Source organism: Micromys minutus (genome assembly GCF_963924665.1).
Source record: "Micromys minutus genome assembly, chromosome: 12".
Taxonomy (NCBI): domain Eukaryota; kingdom Metazoa; phylum Chordata; class Mammalia; order Rodentia; family Muridae; genus Micromys; species Micromys minutus.
In genome coordinates, this window is record NC_137981.1 from 54,862,104 (window position 1) to 54,878,580 (window position 16,477).

Genomic DNA, 16,477 nt, shown 5'->3' on the forward strand with positions numbered 1-16,477 from the left:
GATTAACTTTCCCATTTTCAATATTTTTCAGATACTGCAACAAGAAAGAAATCACTCTCCTCCTAAGATGGAATCTGTGATTTGGGAATGTGGTTGATAGACTTGACATGCTGGCCCAATGTGCCCTATGTAATAAAATGAAAAGAAGATACAGGATGGTGTCATTTTCCCATATTGTGAAACCAAAAACAAATGCCCTTTGTGAGACCAGGCTAACAGTTCTTTGACAGTACAGGGAGTTTTTAACTGAGGAGCCTAACAGATACAGAAGTGGTACTTTCAATCCGAGACCTGCAGGCGTATACTGATCTAAAACACATCTTGAGTAGATCTGATCATCCGAGAGCCTCATTCTGATCCAGGAAGTATGGCTGTGAGCTGGATTGTCTTCTGTCTTTGGCTCTTGACTGTGTCTCTGGGGCAGATAGGTGGGCACAGTTTGTTTTCTTGTGAGCCTATCACCCTGAGGATGTGCCAGGATTTGCCTTACAATACTACCTTCATGCCGAACCTTCTGAACCATTATGACCAACAGACAGCAGCTCTAGCCATGGAGGTAAGACACGACAGAAAACAACCTGTGCTGCCCAGGTGACTCACCTGGTGTGTCTGATAGAACTATAGGGAAATAGTGTTGTTTCTCACTTTATCTTAGACATTTGAAAATTTATATAGTTTGGCTCATACTAAAATAGATTAAAGAATTTGTGTTTAAAGACATTCTACTCTTGAATTTATTTTTAGACGTGTTTTTATAAAGAGTTAAACACTAAGACATGGGTGATGATACCTCTTCAGAGATTGCATCTCTTTTACTTAACTAATAATATAGATAGCAGAGTATAACAATTACATAACGTTCACTAGCTGAGTATGGACAATAATGTGATTTGTTTTGTTCTTCAAGACAGGGTTTCTTTGTGTAGCACTAGCTGTCCTGGAACTCACTTTGTAGACCAGGCTTGCCTTGAACTCACTTCAGCTTTCCTCTTCCCACCCAATGATGGGATTAAAAGTGTATGTTACCACTACTCAGCACAATGTAATGTTTTTAAGGCTGAATTCTTGTTTTGCAGCGTTCCCCCCTTCTCTTCTTCTCTCCCTCTCCTCCTCTCCCCCTCTCTCCCTCTCTCCCTCTCCATCCATCTATCCATCCATCCATCCAAGATGATTTCCTGGTCATGTCAATTTCATATCAATTTACAAGTAACGTTCAAGCAATGAAAAAGGTTTTGTTATGTTCATTCTATTCCTGATGGTTCAGAATTCTATGTAAGTTTGTTGCCTTACTTGAATTTTTCTTATGGTAATTCTTCAGGTACTTAATTTTGCTTCAGAAACTATTAATGGATATGGTTGATCCTAGATTTAAAAGTGTCTATAATGGTTTTAGATTTGAGGACAAAGATATATTTACTAGATAGAAATGGAAATGCAGTAAAGTCTGATGAAGACTATGGAATATGGGCTTAAGAGCTAGGCAGCCAGTGTTTGAACTCGAGCAGTGTCACTGTGGTAATTTGTGTGAACCTTGCCAACTTAGTTCCTTTGATTTTAGTAACACCAATAACCTGATGGTGGTGGTGGTGGCGGTGGTATAAGCCAGTACTTAGAAGGGGGAGGCAGGAGGATCAGGAGTTCATGACAGATCTCTGCTACAGGATGAGATAAAGGCCAGTCTGGGCTGTATATAACCCTGCCTCAAAACACAATAAAATAAAGTTAGTAATAATTACATAATATTTTATAGCACAAAATTAAAATATGCCTAGAGATTATTTAGTGCACAGTAAACACTCTCTAAGTGATGGTTTTTGCTGTTTATTTATTTAAGACAATGTCTCACTACATAGCCCTGGCTGGCATGGAGATCTGCCTCTGCCTCCTGAGATTTGGGATTAAAGACGTGTGCCACCATGCCCTGGCTATCCATATTCTTATATTGACATGACCATGTAATATAATTTGGTCAATGTCTTATATTTTTATCAGTTTGACAGTATTTTCAGAGCCTATATTTGGAATTCTTCATTTTACAGTAAAACACATTCACTGCTTCAAAGTCTTATATAAATCTGGTGAAATTTGTAGAATAGTATTTCAAAGTTTATCAGGCATGTTAAATTATCCATCTATTTGATGATGCTGTAGATATTGATTAAAACATTTTCTATTCTTCCTATAACTATAAAAGGTCTAACTAATAAAGAAAAATATATGAATGGGGTATTGTCTGATGGCCATAAGTTGTAATAATTTTTGCTATGTGCTGAAGATTGAATTAGAAATACCCTCACATCTAGTATCACCACAAAGTCCTAATTTCCTTGGAGACTATGATACGGAGGCCTGTACTGACTTAGGTTCTGTTTTGACTCTGTCGTGCAAAGGTGTAAGACTTTGGAGAAATTGCCTATCCTTTATCATAATGTATTTTAGGCAACAAAAATGGGGGAAAAAGGTAGAAATGTTTTGAGGATTAAATGACAGATTTGTAAATAGCCGTAAAATGCATGGTGTACAGATTTTAATTCTGTTCCTGATCCAGTTCTAACATGTCAGAGTTGCATCATTACTCTTGGGTTCCTAAGACATTCCGAATGATGGTGTCATAGGCTTTCTCTACCTTCTCAAATTTGCCCAAGTAACCTACATAGTTTATTGTCAGTGGGTCTGCCTCTTTGAATTTCTGATAGCCTAGGAAGAGTCCATAAGTGGGAAGTAGTATCTAAGAGAAGGCTTCAAAGATTTGACGAAACCCTGAAGAAATTGCTTATTTTGTGGCTGTCATAGCAGAGCGGGATTGCCACCAACAGAATCATCAGATACAGTTGGAAAATGTGAGTTCTGTGCAATAGCAAAAGACTTGAGAATTAGCAGACGCTGCAGTGCTTATAGCTCAGTAATTCTATTTTAAAAAAACCTTATTTTTCCTAGTGTTGGGGCTCAAACCAGCACTGGTTTTGTTGCTGTTGTTTTGGGTTGGGGGGATGTGATTTTTTGAGACAGTTTCTCTGTGTGGCTGAACCAGGATCTTAAGCTGCTAGGAAAATGTTGTATCAAACCATTTGTTTTGAGGAGCTACTGAATTACTTTCTCTAGTGGCAGCAGTTTCAGATTCCAGGTGACACCAGGATTCCTAATTTCTCTCCTTGCTCATGAGCACTTGCCTGCCTTTCTTTTCACTCTTAAAAAATTTTAATAGCTACACTATTCCAGTGGCTATGATATCTTTGGCTTTTAAAGCTATATTGAGTTGATAATTACCATTTCTTCACTCAGTACTTACTGATGAACAACATTTAGGATTTTTTTATCTGTTCTTTGCTCTTACAAGTTCCACATGTGTTTTCATACTTTTGCTAATATAGTTTTGAAATGAAGTTCAGATATTCAAAGAAAATGTTTTCATTGATAGTTTTAAATTCTCAATAGAAGTTGTATAGTAAGTTTTTTTGTCCCTGGTAGCAATGCATAAGGGAACCTGTTTCTTACCATTAGCAGAATCTGCTCTCTGTCTCTGTATTAGACTGTCACTGACAGAAACTACAGAAACAGCCTAAGGATGAAAAGGTTTATTTTGGCTCACAGTTTAGGGTCTTCCACTGCATTGTGGGGGATGGTATAGTGGAATGGTTTAGTTCATAGTAGGTGTTTATGGTCCTGCTGCTCACATTGCAGTGGACCCACAGGCAGAGAGAGTACTTGAACCAGCAGCTGAGTTTAACCCTCAAATGGACAACACTCTAGTAGACCTACTTCCACCAAGTTAAGTCCCACCTTCTCAAGCCTTCCAAAAGGGCCACACCTGCTGGGACCAGCTGTTCAAAACAGGAGCCTCTGGGAACATTCACATTCAAGCCATAGCATTCAGTAGTAGTATTAACCACTGTAGCTGGAAGATAGCATCTCATTGATCTTTAGTACTTCCTTTACAGACACAGAAATTGTATTATATGCAAAAGTAGTTAAGTAAAGATTAGTTACACTGTGATGAAGAGGGACTAGTAAGACCTTTGGAGGTACTATTCAAGCCCAGGTTTGTTACTTATAAACAGTGTAGCTGGGACTAAGTGTCTTACACTACCATCATTAGAATATATTGGTTACAAAGATAAAAAAACATGGAAATTACTTTTTTAAATAGCAGTGCCAATTCTTGACCAGAGGATGCAGTTTGAAGCATAATAGACATGTGTAACTGGCTTTACTTTAACAGTCAGTCTCTGGCCTTCAGAAGCCATTCACCCCCTTTGCACAGGTCCTTGACCTTATCAAGTCATTGCAAACACCACTTTTGCCTGGAAGGCTCTGCCAGTATCTGGGGGATGATACCTTTTTTCCCCAAGGCCTGGCTTGGGTCTGATTTTGATTTCCTTGTGGAACCTAGGAAGACCAAAGTTTATGCCTTCACCACCATACTTAGCAGTGTGCTTTGTTGACCCCTGGGGTGTGTGTGTTGTGGTGGTTGTTGTTACATTAGTTTTTTGTTCCCCCTCCCTCCTGGAATCTGGAGGCTTGTCCTTACTCACCTTTGTATGCCTAGCACTTAACCCAGAGCCTCACATGTAGTATTTACTAAAATGTAAATGTTTGAATTAGACTGTAGTAATGGTAGTAATCATAATTATGTTTTGCTGCTATACCTAAATCTTAGTCTCCTGGAGTTGAAAATAGTTTGGTGGGATAGTGATTCTGGCCTGTGAACATTACTGTGATACTTCTTTGTCTGTGTCTGACTGTCTGTCTTTGGTTGTTGTTGAAAGTAATTGGAAGTTTTCAATGTATGTGTTTGCATTTTATAAATAATGTAAAAGAATGAAGCAACATAACATTCTCTAGGATCTTGTTTTGCTTCTGTTTAAGTGTACCTTTGCTTGTTCAAATTCTGTTGTTCTCGATCTGTTAAGTTTAAGAAAAAAAATGTACAGGGTGTGTGACTTAACCAAAACATTTGTGATACTGTGCTGATTAGTTTTACATCAACATGATACAAGTCATCTGAGAGGAGAACCCTGATTGAGAAAATGCCTCCGAAAGATCAGGCCATAGGTGTGCCTGTAGTGCTAGGTTCTATAAAAGAGCAGCCTGAGCAAGCAGTAACAAATAAGCCAATAAGCAGCGGCACCCCTCCATGGCCTCTATATCAGCTCCTGCCTCCAGGTTCCTGCCCTGTTTAGGTTCCTGTCTGACTTCCTCCAGTGAACAGTGATTTGGAGGCTTAAGCCAAATAACCCTTTCCTTTCCACATTGCTTTGGCTGTGGTGTTTGATCACAGCAATAGTAACCCTAACAAGGACAGGCTAATATAAGAACCTTTTAAGATAAAAAAAAAAAAAAAACAGAAATCCTGTAATACAGATAGCGAAGAATTATTTGTGGATAGGCCTTTTGAGAAAGAAAAACTCTTTTCTTTGAGCTCGTTTTTAAGTGCTAGAATACATCATATTTACTTACTACCTTTTGTTTATTTTATTTTTTCTGTTTTTGAGACAGGGTTTCTCTGCAGCTCTGGTTGTCCTGGAACAAGATCTATAGAACAGGCTGGCCTCAAACTCAAGGGATCCACCTTCCTCCACCTCCAGAGTGCTAGAATTATAGGTTAATGTTTATAGGAAGTTTTTTTTTTTTTTTTTTCCTAAACCAACAACAGTGTAGTGAAGTGACCCATTTTATTATCTGTATTTATTTTTGCAGTGCTGGATATCAAACCTGGGGCCTTGTGTATGGACCTACATCCCTTGCCCTAACTAATGGCTTTAGAAGACAGTTCTGTGACTAAATTAAAACACACACACACACACACACACACACACACACACACACACACACACACAGAGTTTGAGAGAGAGATTGTAGTTTCTGCTTTTAAGAATAAAAATAACAGCCTTTAGAAATTTTGAGTTGGTTTTTTTTTTTATGGTAAATTACATTAAAGGAATCTTTTGAAATTCTTGCTTGAAATCAGATTATTAAGTATAGTAGGATTTGCACTATAAAGTATTACTTTGTAAGTATGCCATAATCTGGAACTCTCCACAATAACGAAGTGTTAAAGTGTGCTAACCCAAGAGTCTATGTAGTGTTTTAGAAACTCTACTTTGACTTATGAAAGTGAATAGATTTCTGTGATAATGGCAAATTTCCAATTAGATTATTCAGTTTACCAAGCTATTATCAGTGAGTAGACTACCATGATACATTTTTGAAAATTAAGGTTTGAAAAGAAAAAACAATTACTGAATTAAAGGTGTTTTGGACTTGGTTTTGTTTTGTTGTTGTTGTTCTGTTTTGTTTTTACCTAGAGGTTTTAAGTTATTTAGAATAACTTCGTATTCAAATTGGATCTAAAGTAGCTATGAATAGGAGTCTTGAATTTTAAGGCTGTTCTACACTAGTTCACATTTAGTGATTTTAGTCATGTTCTTCCCAAATCTAGTGTGGCACAGTTTCTATAGTTACCAGGCCCTTTGTGCAGAGACAAAGGTTGGAATTCTGATTCTCCTGAGTCAGATTTTGGCCTTTGACACTGTCCCCTTTTCACACCCTTGCTAAGCTTGGACTGTCGCTATGCTTGAAGGCTTGTCTGTTAGCAGGTTGCTATGGTGACAAATGGAAATTTGAGAGTAGAAAGAATGGGAGCACAAAGGCTTGGTTGATTTGAATTTAAACAAAGAATGTAAGGTTCCATGCAGTGCACCTTTGTTGTAGAAATGTGAAATCTACTTTTAGAAAGTTACTTTCCAGTTTGTAAACTTCCTATACTCTGGTCTTGATTTAGGGAATAAAAACATCACCGCTTAGAGAAACAGTCAGGAAGAATCATTTAGAATTCAGTCAGCAATGTTTCTCTTTCACAGATTGTGAGTACTGTTCCTTATGTTATATGTGTGTTCTCAACCTAAATGTCAAGGCAACATCGTTTAATTTTTATTTTGCTGTGGTTAGAAATTGTTAAGGTTAAGATCAAGATGGATTTGCTTATTTTAAAAGTACCAGTACTTAGTTTTTCATAACAGCTTTATTGAGTTGTACCATATATAGTAAGGTATACTTTAAAGTGTTCTTGTTGATGAGTTTAACAGCTCCCGTGTCACCATCTCTATCAAAGTGTAGAGCACTCTGCCGTCCACCATCTTTGCTCGCGCTTCCAGCCTTCATAGATGTGTGCTCTGTCCTTCGGAGTCAGCACAGTCTAGTGTTGAATAGGCATGGGCTCACACATGATCTACTTTAGATTTTATTTTTAGTTCTGTGTATGTGTGTTTTTGAGTGTGGGCTTATGCCGGTGGAGGCAAGAAGTAACCATCAGCTCTCCAGGTGGTTGGGAGCTGCCTGGTGTGGGTGATGGAAGATGAACTGTGTTGTCTGCTATAGCAGTTTGTGCTCTATCTAACCTGCTGAGCCTTTGGTCCAGGCCCACGGGAGCTACCTTTTTATTTCTGCTTTCTGTCACCTCGCACCACTGTTTTGGAGTTACCTACTTTGTTTGACATTAAAAAAAAAACTCCAGTTGAGTTTTACCATTTGACAGTTTAGAACAGGGAACAAAATCACCCTGTTATAGCCCTACTATACATGAAATTATTCTTTATTTTATTTATAAGTACCATTTATTAGTTATGTTCTATGTGTGTTATGACCATTTTATAAAAGGGGAAACTAAAATAGGTTAAGTGAAACAAATTGGATAAGTACAAGGGATCTGGGTAAAAATGTTAAAGTTTGCCTAACAGATTCCTGTTTATAGTTGTATGACCTTGGACAAGTTAGCATTTTGTGTCTGTTGCATGAAATTATTAAATTTGTGGAACTTTAAGCCCTGTTGTGCTATTGTCAGCCAAAATCTAGCTCAGGATATTTATAGTTCAGTGCAAACACACAAAATGGTCATTAAAATAAATTGTATAACTTAAGATGGCACTCACAGATGGAGATTTTAATAACACATTAACAAAGATACCTCAGCATCTGGTAGTTTACAGTTTGCTTATTGCCACATATATGTGCATGTTTGTCAAATACACATATATCAGTATGTGAATGGAATTCCTTAAATTTTGCTTTGTTGTTGTTTTTGAGATAGTCACTGTAGTTCTGGCTGACTTGAACTTTGCTATTGTAGATCCGTCTGGCCTTGAACTCACAGAGATCTGCATGTCTCTGCCTCCCAAGTGCTGTTAACTTTGCCTTTAGTTTTTAAACAATTGTAGGCTCTTAGGAAGTTAGGAATTTGCAAAAACAGGACACAGGAACTCCCTATTTCCTACTCTAATCTTACTATTTTATTAAGTTTTGATATCTAGTTAACAGTGAAAGGTGTGTGCATTTTTCCAGATCTTTGCTATTACAAATAAAACTCAATGTAAACATTTGTGTCAAGTTCTTCAGTGGACATAACTTTATTTCTTTGGGATAAATGACTAGGAATGTGATTGCAATGTTGGATGGTGAATATGTTTGGGTTTTAAGAAACCATAGTGGTTGTACCATTTTACATTCCTAACTGTGGATATAGTGTATGTTTGTCTCATATTGTTACCACCATTGTTTCTGTCTTTAGCGGTGCAGGTATCTATGTAGTACTAGTTCATGTGCCTTTTATTTGTCAGAATAACTGTTTGACCTTTATGGGTATGTTCAGTTAGATTTTCTTCTTTGTTAGAAACATTTATCAGGTTTTACTGTTTTTGCTGAACTTCTTTCCCTCCCCATATCCTTCCATGCTCCTTCCCCACATTCACCTTACAGTTTCATGGCTTCTGTGTTCTGTTACTTATTCCCAATCTCTAACAACCACCTTTTCCCCTCTAGTGTCTCTTACATTTTATTTTGGGGTCTTGAGTTAAATTTTACTTATTATTAATGTGTGTGTGGAAGGGTATGCCACAATTTGACTGTGAAGATCAAAGAACGACAAATGGGAGTCAGTTCTTGATGTGGGGTGGATTCTGGGGATTCTAACTCAGGTTACCAGGACTGTTCAGGTTAGCACTACCTTTATATGCTCAGCCATCTTGTTAACACCTGAGTTATTTATTATATTCCAGATACAAATCCCTTTAATTATAATTCCAGCATCTGGTAATCTGAGATAGGATTATGTTCTGGACAGTTTGGGCTGTGTGACAAGATTCTGTCTCAACAAACAAACAAACAAACAAACAAAACCTAACCCAACTAAAGCAAGCCAGAATCTTTTGTAGTATTTAAGATTGCAGAAAATGTATCCTAGTTTAAAATTTGTCTTTTTATCTTTTAGCAGAGTCTTTAGAATAGGAATTTTCTATTGTCTTTTTGGTTGTGATACCAGCAATTTAATGGCTGAGTCATCTCTCCACCTCAGGAATTTACTATTTTATTGAAGTCCAATTTATCCCCCCTTCCCCAACACACATTATGTTTTGAGTTTTGTTTCTAAGACCTCTTCACCTTGTCCTAGTTCTGAAAGATAATATTAGCATTTTCTCTGTCTCTCTCCCTCCCTTCCTTTCTCCCTCCAGTCTTAATGTTATATAGTTATATTTTTAGTTAATACTGGCTCAATATTTAGCCCTTGTCATATTTATTTCACCAGTTTTATGTTCTTTTGACTTTTTCTCTATGCATCGGTGGCTGTTCTGGGGCTCAATCTGTTTGGCTGGCCTCAAACTGAGAGGCCCACCTGCCTCTGCCTCCCTAGTCATTAGGACATGACTAATTTTTGGCTTATGGGTATTCATTAATTGAAGCATCATTTTGTTTAGAACATATTTTGTTATAATTTTTGGAAAAAGCTTGATTTAGTCTACTAAAAGTCATGCTAAGTTTTGAGTATGTCACTATTCGGTAGGTTGAGCATCAAACCCAGGACCTCATACATAAGAGATTTCACTAAATTTTAGAGATGATTTGGGGGAAGAATTGCCATCTTTACATAAACTCTTATAGTCCTTGAACAGTTATGTTATGGGTTTGTGTCTCCCCGAAATGCATCAAATGTTGGAGTCTAAACCTAGTGCCGCACAGTGTGACTTTTCTTCAAAATAGGATCATTCTAGATGTAATTAGTGTGAGGCAATGCTGAAGTACAGGGGCTCTTGATAAACTAGTGATATGACTAGTCTCCTTAGATGAAAGGAAAATTTGGGCATAGAGAAAGGCACACCTACAGGGAAATGATAGGAGCCATAGAGGAGTGCTGAGCTTTATTATTATTTCTAGCCTGCTTCTTCATTAATATCACCTGTAACATTTAAATATGTACAAGGATTTATCAAGTCTGGATTTAACCAAAATAACCCCTTAAGAAATAGCTCAGAGAACATTTTATTTTTAAAAAAATCCTAGAAATACTAGTATTCTTGAGAAGTTTTATAAATGAATATAAAAGAAACAAATTACTAACAAATTTGTCTAAACCTGTTTATTAATTATTCAATTTTAATTTTTTCCTAGCCATTCCACCCTATGGTGAACCTGGATTGTTCTCAGGATTTTCGACCATTTCTTTGTGCACTCTATGCCCCTATTTGTATGGAATATGGACGAGTTACACTCCCCTGCCGTAGGCTGTGTCAGCGTGCCTATAGCGAGTGTTCAAAGCTCATGGAGATGTTTGGTGTCCCTTGGCCTGAAGACATGGAGTGCAGTAGGTACGGTCAGTCATATTGCTATGCTAATGCTGGTCTTCATTATCTTAAAGAGCAGTGTATTTGTTGTGTTTTTTTTTATGTGTTGGTTTGTATACAAAAACTGTTCTGCAGTATTGTATGCAGTATTTGTATTGCAAAACAGTGCTCTACAGTTGAGCACTGTTCATGGTCTCTTTTTGGAAGAGCTAAAATGATAGGCAAAAGATACTTTTTGTGGACAATGTATAAGAATTACATAAACCAAAACTTTGGTTGATACATTTTTTTTCCTACTTTTAAAATACTCTTCTTGTCTTAGAAGTAATGCTGTTCATGGAAAATTACCAAATATAAAAAAAATAATTACTCAACTATCATTTTAGAAGCTTAAGTGCATTTGATACAGATGTAGTAATATCTAAGGTTGTTGTGTTGGCTCTATGGTTTGGTGTGGTTTTTTTTTTTTTTTTTTTTTTCCCTATCATATATTAACACCCAGTTGAGAAAATGTTGGGTGCTTTTCAAATCTCATCTAATATAACTGTGAGCTGTTACAGTCTTAAGGATTTGTTCAGCAGATGTTCCAGTAGTGTTGTAGGAATGAGCATTGTCAATAATAATAGCATATTACTATTAGTAATAATACAGTGATTATATAACATACTTTTTATCATCTGAAATACTTCAAAAATAAAGAATAATAAAGGAATACTTACATACTCATAATGATCTGCCTTTTTCTTGTCTCAACAATTTGTAATGTTTGCCTTCAGATGTTCTTGTAAGAAATAAAACAGTATAGATACAAGCTGAGTTTGATGTTTGTCATCCCAGCATTTGGGAGGCTGAGGCAGGAAGATTGTGAGTTTGAAGCCAGCATAGGATACATAGTGAAACCCTGCCTGGGGTGGGGTGGGGTAGGGGACTCTATAGTACAGTTACATGTTTTGTTGGTCCTGTCTTGCTCACATTCCCTTCTTTTCTCCCCAAAGTAAGAAAAACATCATGGTAAATTAATTATTAATTACTTCCATGCTTGGTTTTATATATAAAATATAAACATACATATATATTCAATGAGCAAAATGTTTTCCCCTTTTCTCTCTTTGTCCCCCCACCCCCGTGTGTGTGTGTGTGTGTGTGTGTGTGTGTGTGTGTGTGTGTGTGTGTGTGTGTGTTTATATGTAGGTTTGGTTCATTTCTTGTAATTACTTGTTAAAAGTTAGTATTTGATAGTTAAGTATGTTAATATCCTAAAGTTATTTAGCCATCTCTTACTGATATATTGCTTAGGCTGTTCCATAGTTTTCATTAAAAACTGTTAATTTCTTCTTTAAAGTGGTTTTGACTGTGGTCTGACAGTAGCTAGTGGAGGCATATACCATGTCCTCTTCGCCTTCGTAACTAGTCCCACTACAGTGAAGATTACATTTCAGCACATGAGATTTGAGGGCATTCAGACCATAGGACTAGTTCTTCAGCTTCACGGACATTCTCCATTTCTTCCCCACACTCTTTATTTTCCCCATTACTTAGTGTAAACTCTGTTGCTTATCACTTGAAATGATATTTTTGTTGATAATCTCAGTTTATTCTTTCCTCTTCATTTGTTAGATCTCCAAATGGAGTGCTCTGACCATTGCTTATAAATTAATATGCTATGTATTTGCCAAACCATAGCTATCCTTTTGTTATTTGTAACTATCTGTCCTGGTTTAAAAAAAAAATTCTCTTGGTCCCTTCAGCCCTTTGGCTGATAGAATTTTAGCTCAATGAGGACAGGGACTTTGTTCTGGTCATTGCTTATCTTCATCATCTACAAGTCTAGCACACTAAAATCGCTCCATATATTCTTTTAATTTATGCTTGTTAGATAAATATATTCATGGAACTCAGCCTAAGAATTCTAAGAGAGCAATGTGGAAGACAGATTCAACCCAGACTTAACCAGAGCAAGTGTATGCAGAGTTAATATGTCTGAAAAACAAAACAGCCAGGTGAGGTAGTGAGTGAGGCAGATCTGAAAGTGGCCAGAGGGAAGCAGCAGAGCTCATAACTGATTGGCTGTGGAGATGAGAAAGCAGCAGAGCTCATAACTGATTGGCTGTGGAGATGAGAATGCAGCAGAGCTCATAACTGATTGGCTGTGGAGATGAGAATGCAGCAGAGCTCATAACTGATTGGCTGTGGAGATGAGAAAGCAGCAGAGCTCATAACTGATTGGCCGTGGAGATGAGGTTGAGGAAAGCTAAACAGAACTAAGAAAACAAAAGAAATACAGTTTAGGCATGTTTCACTTGAGATATTTAAGACAAATATAAGAATGAAGATCCTGGCATTATTTAAACTTGTATCTAACTTAGAATCTAATTCAAATTTTAGAGTATCCTAGCCAAGCTGCTGTGTTACACTGTATTGGTCCAGGTGTCTTGATTCCTTCTTGCATCCTTTTCCTGTGTGTCCCTTGTGTGAGGTCCCTTACAGGGTTCAGATCCTGCTTTCTTTTATACTTTCTCTGAAATCTCGCAAATAAGAATCTGCAAAATTACTATCTGATTATAATGAAATAAAGCTAGAAATCAACACCTAGAGAAACTACAAAATAAATAGGCTCATGTAGATTAAACAACACTCTGTAGCATGATGAATGGGGTCATTGAAGAAATCAAGAAGGAAATATTTTTAATGCCTGGAACCAAATGGAAATGAAAATACAGCACACCAAAATCTGTGAGATACAATGAAAGCAGTCCTAAGGACGACAGTGTAGCTTTCTGAAATTTGTGGTGACAGTGACACAGAGCTTTCTTAAAAAAAAAAAATCTCAGTTTTATGCATAGCCATGTTTAGCAATAACTAATTTAAGGGTACAGTGGGTTGATGAGAAGTTGTCAGGATGGTAGGGAAAAGTGAGGTGACATTAAAGACCTTAGATGGCCTTTATTTACCTAGGAAGATAAATGGAGACTAGGCTGGAGTATCACCTAAGTGGTTGAGTGCTTGTTCATTCATAACAGCCCTGGATTCTAAACCCAGCACTGCCTCCCCATAGACAGTGGAGAGTGTGCTTGAAGTTTAAGTCTTTTGTGAGGTCATTACTGACCTACCTCACAGCACTGTGGACATTTAAGGAGGAAGGAGGCATTAAAGGAAGATTTTTAAGTCTTAGGTTTGAACTGTTAGTTGTTGTTCTTTTGGTACAATATTGCATATGCACATGCACACATATTTCACATTTGGAAATTATAAAGATTATACTAAGTACACATTCCACATATATGTTGTATATTATTAATGACTCGATTGACTATTTTAATGGAGTGCTGATTCTGAAGGTAAAACAAATTTAATTTCAAGACCAATGTAATTTAAGATCTGTGTGAAGCTCCCCCAAATATGCCATTTTCTTTATTTCTGTTTATCTTAAGTGATAGGAATAATGAGGTCATAGGTGCTCAGTTTAGAAATTGAAATTGTTAAGTGACAGCAGATTTCCCTGGAAGTAAATATGGTTCTCATCTTTTGGTTTTTAGGTTTCCAGATTGTGATGAGCCATATCCCCGACTTGTGGATTTAAATTTAGTTGGAGATCCGACTGAAGGAGCCCCAGTGGCAGTGCAGAGGGATTATGGGTTTTGGTGTCCCCGAGAGTTGAAAATTGATCCTGATCTTGGGTATTCCTTTCTGCACGTTCGGGATTGCTCACCGCCATGCCCTAATATGTACTTCAGGAGAGAAGAACTGTCATTTGCTCGCTATTTCATAGGCCTAATTTCAATCATCTGCCTCTCTGCCACACTGTTTACCTTTTTAACCTTTCTGATTGACGTCACAAGATTCCGTTACCCTGAAAGACCTATCATATTTTACGCAGTCTGTTACATGATGGTGTCATTAATTTTCTTCATTGGGTTTTTGCTTGAGGACCGAGTAGCCTGCAACGCATCCAGCCCTGCACAGTATAAGGCTTCCACAGTGACACAAGGGTCTCACAATAAGGCCTGTACCATGCTCTTTATGGTACTCTATTTTTTCACTATGGCTGGCAGCGTATGGTGGGTAATTCTTACCATCACATGGTTTTTAGCAGCTGTGCCAAAGTGGGGCAGTGAAGCCATTGAGAAGAAAGCATTGCTGTTTCATGCCAGTGCCTGGGGCATCCCTGGAACTCTAACTATCATCCTTTTAGCGATGAATAAAATTGAAGGTGATAATATTAGTGGCGTGTGTTTTGTCGGCCTCTACGACGTTGATGCGTTAAGATATTTTGTTCTTGCTCCCCTCTGCCTGTATGTGGTAGTTGGGGTTTCTCTCCTCTTAGCCGGCATTATATCCCTAAACAGAGTTCGGATTGAGATCCCATTAGAAAAGGAAAATCAAGATAAACTAGTGAAGTTCATGATCCGGATCGGTGTTTTCAGCATTCTCTACCTTGTACCACTCTTGGTTGTAATTGGATGTTACTTTTATGAACAAGCTAACCGTGGCATCTGGGAAACAACATGGATACAGGAACGCTGCAGAGAATATCACATTCCATGTCCTTATCAGGTAAGGGAACCCTTGTTACAATTACAGTGTGTGTAGTGAAAAGAGGGTTACTAGACAGAGGGTATTATTTATTGTTTTCTTTCTAATTCTTCATGAACACTAAGCATGAGTTGAAGTTTTAAAGTGAAGATTATTGATAAGTATATCATAGTATATAATACACATATACGTATAGACATTCATTTTAAAAGATGATTTACATTTCCATACTAGGAGTTTAAATAAACTTATTTCCATTATCACAAAATATTTATTGGTTCTTATAAGTCAAGCTTTTTAGGGGAGATAACTATTTCGACTCTGGGGTAAGTGTCTTATATGGAAATTTTACTAGTGGTTAGATTAGTAATTGTTTGAACAGTTTTACAGAAATAACAATTCAGTTACATAAACTCTTGGCATTATTTTTCTTGTTTGCATACTGACTATTTTATGATGTGCCTTTTAGTTTGAAGAGTCACAGAATCAGAATTTTAGATTTAGAAAGAAGTTTAAAAATCATTTATTTGGGTTCTGTATATAATTTAAATCTTTATACATATCTGTTCTGTTTGAATATTTGAAGAACTGAGTAACTTGCCAGGCTTAGTGTGTGACCAGCTGGTAGTTTGTCCTGGGAGAACAGCTCTCTAGGTGGTACCTGATCTTATCCCTTTTAAAAGGAATTATTGATCTTAAATGTTTAAGGTTTGTTTATTTAATTTTATGTGTATCAATGTTTTGCCAGCATATACACCTATATGCACTATATGTGTGCCTAGTGCCAGTGAATTCAGAAGTGTTAGATCCCCTGGAACTGGGGTTATGGGTGGTTGTAAGCCATCTTGTAGGTGCTAGAAACCAAACCTGGATCCTCTCCAAGAGCCATAAGTGCTTTCATTGCTGAGCAGTCTCTCAGCCCCTCACAAGGAGTTTTCTTAAGAGAGTGTTCTGACATTGCATCTATTCCCTGTCTTTTAAGTATAACAGTCATTTACAACTCCTGGTGTTTCTCAGACCTCTAAATACTATTAAAGGTGCTTACATCTTAGACTAAAGGGCTGTGTTCATATATCTTTTCTTCCTACTAGACAGTGAACTCTTTGAGAGCCAGAACTTTTTTCTTTTATTGAAACCATTATCTATGCTCATACAATATATCCTGATTATAGTTTTTTAATAACAGTCAAACATGAAAAAGTGAAATATAAAATGAAGTATACTTCCAGTAGAAGCCTCTCTGATGATGACGGAATAAAGCACTGATCCGTGAGTAGGGTTGAATGTCATTAGAAATCATCTTGGTGGTTTTTTTTTTAAGACCAGTAGTGTTT

General features: G+C 37.1%; 1 protein-coding gene across 3 annotated transcripts in view; it reads left to right on the forward strand.

The window, feature by feature from the left end:
• Positions 1–367: 367 nt before the first annotated feature.
• FZD3 (frizzled class receptor 3) overlaps positions 368–16,477 on the forward strand; it is a gene marked incomplete at both ends in the record, with an annotated part of 46,653 nt that continues 30,543 nt past the window's right edge. For 2 of the 3 annotated variants that reach the window (XM_080925904.1, XM_080925905.1), the window contains 3 exons: positions 368–556; positions 10,438–10,634; positions 14,147–15,164. In XM_080925904.1, the coding sequence (XP_080782030.1) occupies positions 368–556; positions 10,438–10,634; positions 14,147–15,164 (1,404 nt within the window). The remainder of the gene's footprint in view (positions 557–10,437; positions 10,635–14,146; positions 15,165–16,477) is intronic. The other variant, XM_080925906.1, reaches the window with a different exon arrangement.